The following is an 8841-nucleotide window of genomic DNA, read 5'->3' as shown; positions in this document are numbered from 1 at the left end:
TCCATTTTTTTTCAACAACCAAGTGAACCAAGGCTGTTTAATGGAGGAACACAACTCTCAAACCTAGCACAACTCACCTTCCCTTAGGGAAGCTGCCCTTCTGGATACTTCTGCTCTCTCCTTAACAGGGATGCTCTTTTAGCCGTTGGATAAATGCCATTTCTAAATGCTGCACTGCCTGTCACGTAAGTAACTGTGGCAGATGTTCAAACCTGGTCCCACCTGGCACTGCCTGAGAGCCAACAGGTTCACGGGAGCTTGTGGCCGGGAGGTGACACAAAGCAGCTTGTGCAATGACGCTGCTTGTGAGCACCTGGAACACAGGAGGGATGAGGTTTGCTACACTCCAGCCTGGGGCTCTCACCCTTGGTCATAGTGCTGCATCCCTGTGCTGGCATCGAGTGTGAAATGGCACAGGAGATGTGCCAAGAACTGCATCCTCAGGCTGCTTCTGTGACAGTGAACACTGTGGTGTTCAGTGGTGCTGGGGCTTTCTTTTTGTTTTTCTGTGGTGTTTCAGACCAGGTTGTAACCTGTTAATATAAATGAGCTAATTTAAGGGCACTGTAGAACAGTTTTTGTTCCTGTTTGACCTCTTAGGTGTGGCAGGGCAGTAATAGAAGCAGGAAAACCAGCCTACAAGCACTCAGTGGGTGATAGACACATGGGGATGCCAAGTTCAGGCACTGCTCTTAAATCCTAGGGTGCCATTTAGCTGCTTCTGACCCCTCCCTCTGCTGTCAGTCTTTGTGCCCTCTGTGCTACTCTGGCAGAGACAGACACCCTGTGTTTACCATAAACATACTGCTTAACACTAAGTAGAAGCTTTCTCTCAGGGGAGCCAGAACACTACTCACTGCTCACACTTAACACCTCAAAGGCAGCAGTACCATCGTCATCTAAGCCCAGGAAGCCTTGGCTATAAAATCTGGGGTGTGTCAGAGGTACTGCTCACGCACAGCTTTTTAAAATGCATCTTCAGCTGTCAGCAGCACCACCTCACACTCTCAGTGGCTGCTGTAAACGTGACTCAGCTCTGTCCTGACTCATTGGTGTGAGTCGCACCCACCCACCCACCTGCTGTGCAAGGAGCTGTGTCCACCCGCTCCCCCTCCCATCCAACCTCCCTGCACTGCCTACCGGCAGGAAAACAAACTCCAAACACAAAATCTTGGCCAAAAAAAACAAGCTTCAGCACTGCTGCTGATCAGGAGCTGTGTGTCAGAAGGGATGCTGCCCTTGCTCAAATGGGAGAGGATAAGGGTAAGTAGAAAAGAGCATTTTGCTTTCCACTGCTGCCGGGGATGCCTGGATTTAATTACAATAGAAAATCAGGGAGGAAAGCAGAGATGGAGCAGGATGGACCTGTTGCAGCTAAAGCATACACAGTGAACCAAGCTAAAAGTCCTCAGGAGAAGGCAACCAGTCTTGGTGCAGCTTCTGTTCCTGTAAGAAACCTTGTGGAGTTTGAATTTATGCTAAACTTCTTTAACCGTTATTACTATAACCATGTAAAACAGCATCAAACACTCTGCATAAAAAGGAACGATTGACTTTTTTTTTTTCCAAAAAACCCCTTCCTTTAAAAAACCAAACTGAACAAAAAAGCAGACATAAAAATGTTTTTTTTCTTAAAAGTAATAATTATAATACATTAGAAAGAGTCATGGAAGAAGCGTTCCACGCTGTAAACAAGAATAGCAAATAAAGAGGAAAGCAGACAGTAGCCAGGCTCTCAAAGTGCATGGCCAAGAAACCCTAACCTCAGCCTCTGGCCCCTGCTGGAGCTGGGTCCTGTGGCTCCTGCTGTCTGCCAGTGCTGCAGCCACTCAAAGTGCTCTATCACAAATAAACAACACAAAGAAAAACAAACTAAACCTAAAAAACCCAAACCTACAGCGTTGGTCTTCACCTCTACATGGAAGGCAGCAAGGCCAGCATTGTGTCAGGGCTGCAAGGGCAAGGATGGGGATGTTTGCTCACAGTAAGAGTGAATTTTGCTGAGGAGTTGAGGCCGTTTCAGGGGGCTGGGCAGGGCTGCAAGTGGCTTAGTTAGGTAATTTGTCCTGCTGAGCTGCCACCCTCATCCTGCTCCTTCCCTTCCTATTCCCAGCAAAAGAGCTGAGGCTGGGCCAGGCCTTTGTACCACAGACCCACCATGGCTGCAGCTGTGTCTGCAGCAAGAAGTGGAGGTGGAGACAGGAGCGGGCATCTCCTTGGGGATCATGCATTGAGGTTTTCCAGTGAGAGCATCACACAAAGGACAGCAATGCATGTTGCTGGTGGTTCCCCCAGGGATGAAGATGACTGAGGACCTTGCTGCTCCTTCCCATTAGGGCTTGGAGAGAAGGACAACTCCCACCCCTTTCCCTGTCAAAATTAATGTTTAACACCATGCACCAAATGTCATGCCTGTACTGTGCATTTGACAGCTCTCCAAAATTACAGCAAACCACCTTTTTAAATGTTAATACTGCAAAACAGCCCAGACACACTGTGTGAGGAGTCTGGGTGCGCAAGCAACATGATGTGCAAAGGCTGTGTGCCTGAAATGAGGGAAAATGGGTTAAAACAAGGGCAAAGAGGTCTCAGCTCTTGCATGTGTGATGCTCAGATGCATTAGAAGGAGTCCTATGTGGGCTTCAAGGAGAGGACAGAGCCCCAAGCTACAGAAGCCAAGTCAAGATGTGACCAACAGCTCTCCGATGCTTCTTATTGCTTCCCAGTGAGCTCCTGTGGCCAGTGGGCTGCTAGCAAAAGGCAATGGATGTCTGTCCTGAAATACTGAGCAGGTATTTTAACACACAAATAACGTTTAACTACGCACAGTTATGGAAAAAAAAAATCAAGCACCTAGAAAGGATCTGTGGTGTCTCAAAACACAAATACTGAACATTCAAAGAGCACTTTTTCTCAAACAGCAATGCTTGACTCCTCACAACACCCCTGCGAGGTAGCTAATAGGGTTATCCCTGCTCTGCAGAGGGAGAGGATGGGTAAGGTTGGAGGCTCAGTGGAAGATGGGGCCTGGGACAGAGCTGGGGTTCCAATGAAAGCTGAGGGTGCTGTGGTCTGGCTAGCTACATCCAAACAAAAACCCAGTGCTCCCTTTGACACTCCCTGCTGCAAACATAAACCACCACACGTACACAAGGCAAAATAAACCCTGATAAATCATGGAATCATAGAATATGCTGAGCTGGAAGGGATCCACCAGGATCATCAAGTCCAGCTCCTGGAACCCACAAAGTAATTAGTGGAAGTTTTCTGCTAGGCTTTCAGGTAGGCTTTAAATCAGGTTATGCAATTGAAGCAGCCTGTGAGATAAAAAAATTAGTTTTCAAAGTCTCCTTCGAACTTTTAAGGAGCTTTTGCCCAGGATCTCTGTTGAAGGAATGGGAATCCCACTTGCAGTCCCACCTAAGGTGGCACTTGCAGCTACCCCTTCTGGACAGCAAAGTCAAATCCAGCATATCTGGACTACTTCCTGCTTTTTCACTGATCTGCCTTCCTGATGAAGTCCCTTCTAAGGGTGAAGTAGATGCTGGAACCAGAATTTTGGACCAGCTCTTTCTATGGGGTGTCTCTCCAGATCCCTGCACATCTCCAGTCAATGGCCTGGGCTGTGCAGCAGCTGCACCTCGGGAGGGGGAGGAGGTGGACATATCTCTAGGACCTGGTGCATGAAGGGCAAGCGGGCATGTGGGCACCCATCATGTCCAAGTTTCCTTCCTGTTGTTAATTCTCTGTGGCCTCAACCAGAAGGACTAAGATCAGGTTCTGGGCAACGTGCTCCCCCTTCCCCAATTCCTATGCCCTTTCCACTCTGACACTTACTCAAAGCAAAAGTGGACTTATCTGGGGCACTGTGATTAGATGCCATCACGCGTCCAGCAGCTTGGTAGTGCAGGCAGGTTTCCCGAGTGAGCAGCCCCTTCTCCTGTTTGGGGAACAGAAAGGCAGCGAGCCTGCTCGCTGCACTGGCCCTGGGAAGGAAAGGCCAGCAGAAAGGGCACTCAGCCCAAGAGACCAGGCTCCACCTTCATCACTGTCCTTGTCACCCTGAGAACCTGGGAAAGAGCCACTCTGCTGGCAGCCCCCACTGGGGTGACACCAAGGAGATGTCCAAGGGACTCAGCAGCTGTTAAATCTGTCCTCCTAAACACGATCCACCACGGCAGCAGGAGCCAGATACAGCTGGGCACTGCCTTATGGAATTGCATAGAGGGGGCAGTGGGCTGCCTGTGTCCTGCCAGGATTGCCATGGCACTGCCTGGAAATTCTGCTGCCTACAACTGCAGGTCTGGGAAAAGAAATAAAGATCTATTGCTACAAAGGCCTTTGAAAGCAATGCTGTAGCTGCGCCGATGGGGCATTGTAAAGAAAGCATTTCGGATTCTGACACCTTGTGCCTGCTTGCTTGCTTGTGGGTTCCCACAGCAGACAGAAGCAGGAGAAAACACGCAACAAACTCACCAGCCCTGCCTCTTCCCCCAAGTGATGAGACTTGGGGAGCTTTGAGGAACAAAAATAGAAAGCATTTTCCAATTTGTCCATAGGAAACATGTAAATCCAATCTGCTGGTGTCTCCTAGCGCTGGTGGCCACCGCTTCATCTCCTCTCTGGGTGCTCGTACCAAAGCACAGCGTGATGTGCGATGGTGCTGTGCTGTCACCCTGACAGCCCTGCTGACAGAAAGGGATCCTGTAAATGGGGCAAGGGTGCTTCTCCAGAACCCACTTCTTCTCCCTTAACCTCCCCTTTCCCATCCCCACTAGAACGTCACCGATTTGGGCAGCTTTGCCAGGGAAGGAGAGCCTGAAAGGAAACTGTTCTCTGAGCGGGATTTGGCCACCTGCAGCGGTAATTTTGGTTTGGGGCTCAGCGGGGGTCGTGGGGCTTTCAGTGCATTTAATGGTTTCTGCAGGCTTTTCTGGACCTCTACCTCCTCTGGGTCCGGCATAAGAGGCGGTGGCATGGAGATGGGAGGCAGAGAATGTCCAGGCTCTGACAAAGGCAATGCCACCTGCTTTCTGTTCAAGAAGTCCTGCTCTGTCGCATGGGCCAGGTGGAGGGGAGTGGTGGTTTTGATAACGACATAGGGGCTGTTCCCTTCCACCACAGGGGACGGCGCCCGCTGGGCGGGGCAGCCCTCGGCCAGCCCTGCTGCCTCCGGCTCTCTGCTGGACAAGATGGGCACACTGCCCCCTGCCTGCCTGTGCGCGGGCAGCACGCCCACGGCCTCGGGCCAGCGCATGGTGCTGGTGGCACTGCCCAGCCCATTGTGCTGCAGGCTGAGGAGCTCTCCTGTGGACGCAGCTTTGGATGCCGAGCGCTTCAGGCCCATTTTGTCCGGCAGCACCGCCCTGCAGTGCCTGTCATCCGCCGCCTCCTCCCCGTGCTCGCTCTCAGGGGAGCCATCGCTCTGTGACGTGCAGGAGAGCTGCTGGCAGCCGGCTGGCAGAGGATGGGGGGCTGCTTCGAGCACTGTGTCTCTGCTCAGGGAAGATGCCTGTTCTCCTGCTGGCAGGGCAGCGGGATTTGGCTGCCACACTGCCTGGTCCGTAGCGGAAAGCTCAGCGGTGCTGGAGTCAGGAGGAGCCGGCCTGTTTTGGAGAGAGGAGTCTAAGGAGCTGTGCTCAGCTGGGGCATGGAGGGAGACTCCATGGTCCACCATGGCACAGCCAGGAGCAAGAAGAGGCTGCTCTGGAGGCAGGACCGTGGGCAGGAGGTGTTGCTGGGCCTGTGTCTCGCTTGCCTTCAGAAGAGATGATGGCTGCCTGTCCATGATGGGCTCCACCTGACCCTCCTCATCCGGTTGCCGCCCACCCACAACAGGCACGTTCGTTGCTTCAGCTGCTTCACTATCCTGGAACGTGAGAATCCTCGCTTCCACCACTGTCATTCCTCCTGGTGTGCCAGGAACTCTGTGGGTTTGGGGATCCCTGTCTGGAGTGTGCTCACCCACCTGGCCATTCTGGCCATTGGCTGCTGTGTTTTCCTTTATGGCTACTGGGTTGAGGGAGAGCTCCAGGCCCAAGGGTTTCCTTGGAAACTCCTCAGGCTTTGCTGCATTGGAAGCAGAGAAAACAAAATAAAACCCAAACTGTGCATCAGTTTGTATTTGCATGCCCTGAAAGTAAGGAAGACAGATGCTTCCACACGACAGGTGCCAGCCTCTCTGGGCTGCCCTGGCTCCCAGCCACACCAGCAGGATGCTCTGGTCCCTGCTGGGCTGCCCACCTTCCCCTCTACCCACCTGGTGGAGGCAGGTCAAACTTCATCTTGCGCAGTTCAGTCATTGACACCTGCAGCTGCTCGATGACAGCATCGTCCTCGTACTGCAGGGAAGCAGCAATTTTCTCCTGCAGAAATTCACGTAAATCTTCCAGTGTCATCTTCAGCAAGCGCTCTGGGGAATGGGAGAAAGGAGTAACGGCAGTGGCACAGACAAATTTCAGGGTAGCACAAGTGTGGTTTACACCACACTTTGGTTTTATCTGGGATTCCGTTGCTGTTCCCACTCCACAGTGGGACAGCCTGAATGCTTCTTCCTCTCTCCAACCTTCCCACTATTGCTCAGGGTCATCAATACATGTATATATCCATGCCACCTGAGCAGTAGCTTCTCAGTGGCAAGAAAATGGCAGGGCTGGGAGCTGTGCTGATGAGGATCCAGGGTTTAGGCCATTTCTAGAAGTTCCCACCAATGCCTCTAGGAGGAGGAAAAGCTCCATGAGACAGGCCCTAAGCATTAGGCTGAACAGCCACTGCTGGCAGCTGCCACCACCAGCCAGGGATGCCAACCTGAACCAGCAGGCAGGGATGCAGGAAGAAGTGCTGGCCCTTACAGAGGTTGCAGACAGGGATGGGATTCAGGCAGAAATGGATTATAGGAAGAGATGTCAACCCACACTACACATTCCTCAGGGAGGTGAGATTTTACAGCCAAACTGAAACATCTGCCGGCCTGCCAGTTTCTCATTTTCTGCAGACAAATACGATACTTCAAGATTTATTTATGGATAGCCTGTTCTTCATTTAACTGAGGGAAGAACAGGGTGGCTGTTTGCAGAAGCCAACACATGCAGTCCCATAAATTCTGCTGCCCAAAGGTTCTCATCACACACTCCTGGCCCCAGATGAAGGCCAAAAGAGTGACACAACATGGCTTTCAATTTATGGAAGTGAAGGGGTTCAAAGTTACAAAGATCTCGAGGTACAAACATCAGTGCCTTAGTGTTATGCAAGACAACCACGTTTTGATCATTTTAGAAGTGTATTAGTGGATTTACTTGTCCCTCTACAGACTTCAGTTGAGCCACCACATAAAATTCTACAGACAGATGGGCTGCTGTCTGTATTGCACATAAAAGCAATTTGTGGGGCATAGTACATAGGAAGAGGCAGCTGGAGCATTTCAGGTGTGGTTTCTGTGTGCTGAGCACAGCAAGTCAATCCTTGTGGCATCTCCTTTCCTCCCCTGGACTGCGCCTTTTATGGCCAGTGCAGGGCACCAAGAGGCTGGAAGTGGTCAGCAAGGCTTTTCAGGTCAGCAGCACATGGGTGGCCCAGCAAGGTGCCATCAGAGCCATAGGGGATGCAGTCAGGTGGGACCTTACTTTTGTGCAGTTTGAGGATGGTGTAAGCCATGGCTGTCAGCACCCGCTCCCCTTCCAGGATGTAGATATCCCACAGCCGCAAGGTCAGCGTGAATGGGGTCTGTTTCAAACACACAGACAAATCACAAATGGGATGATGAAACAGAGGCTGCTGCCATCACTGCATCACCTTGCACCAAATCACACAACACGGCTAGGCTTTGCAAGTCAGGAATTCATCTAAAACACAAAAATGGCTTTGCCATAAAGCTAATGAACTTGGATAGCCAGGGAAATATTTAAAACCCATCCATGCATGCAGAAAAAAGAGAAACTTCCCTCACAAGCATGCTAGCTTGTGGATTCCCCTACCCTGGAGACAGTACCATTATCTTTCAGCCTTGTGAGCACAAAAACCAACTTCTGTATCCATCCAGATTTCCCAGAAGGGCTATTTATGGGATAGGTCTGAAAGCCCAATGACGCATCACTAAGCATTAAAAAAATCATTCATCTGGCGTCCAAAGAAGAGGTTTTTCTTATATACAGGCTTATTTCTGCCTGCTAAAAGCACCTCTGCAAAAGGTTTTCATTTGCACCTAGACCCAATCTGACAAACAGGATTGAACTGATACCCAAAGTGATGGAGCAGCCCATGCCTCCCACCAAAGATCTAAGCCACCTCACCAACACAGAAATTAATATTAATCCTACTGAAATGTTTAGGTTCAAATTTAGGATACTGCACTGACTCTCCACAGTTTGGCACAACTGACCATTGCAGCTCTTTTACCACACGCTACTGCAGTTAAACAGATTGTGCACTTTATGCAGCTTTCAGTGGCAAAAGCAGTGAGTTTCCTCTCGAGGGGAAGGAGTCATCCACTGTTTTTTAGAAGACAGGGCAGCAGAAAATTGAGACTGGAGCACATAGATGTCCTAAATATTAGCAAGTCTGGACATTGCATTCAAGTCCAGTAAATCCAGTAAGCACAATGTTGATCCTAAAAATGAAGTAGTTTTGGCTCAGGACTAGCAAATTAGCTCTGGACAAATCAGGGTAATTTTCTCTCACTTCCACCTTTCCAGTCCCAATCTGCTCCTTTGCCTGCAGCTGCTGCACTGCTGTTTGTTGAGGTTTGCGCCCCCAGCTCTTCTTTCTATGTTGTCTCCAGAGCCAAAGTGAGGTTAATTGCCTTTGCAGCAGTGCCAGTGGGCAAGAGAAAGATCTCTCCTGACT

General features: G+C 50.5%; 1 protein-coding gene across 2 annotated transcripts in view; it reads right to left on the bottom strand.

Moving 5' to 3' along the window:
- Positions 1 to 1579: 1579 nt before the first annotated feature.
- Positions 1580 to 8841, bottom strand: part of LOC311154789 (USP6 N-terminal-like protein) — a 75922-nt gene continuing 68660 nt past the window's right edge. For both annotated transcript variants that reach the window (XM_084207553.1, XM_084207554.1), the window contains exons 14-16: positions 7623 to 7722; positions 6260 to 6412; positions 1580 to 6069 (exon numbers count right to left, since the gene is read on the bottom strand). In XM_084207553.1, the coding sequence (XP_084063679.1) occupies positions 4775 to 6069; positions 6260 to 6412; positions 7623 to 7722 (1548 nt within the window). In that variant the 3' untranslated portion in view covers positions 1580 to 4774. The remainder of the gene's footprint in view (positions 6070 to 6259; positions 6413 to 7622; positions 7723 to 8841) is intronic.

Source organism: Fringilla coelebs (assembly GCF_963513975.1).
Source record: "Fringilla coelebs genome assembly, chromosome: 6".
NCBI classification, from domain to species: Eukaryota; Metazoa; Chordata; class Aves; order Passeriformes; family Fringillidae; genus Fringilla; species Fringilla coelebs.
Note: the sequence above shows the minus strand (reverse complement) of the source record. Positions and strands in the feature narration are given on the sequence as shown.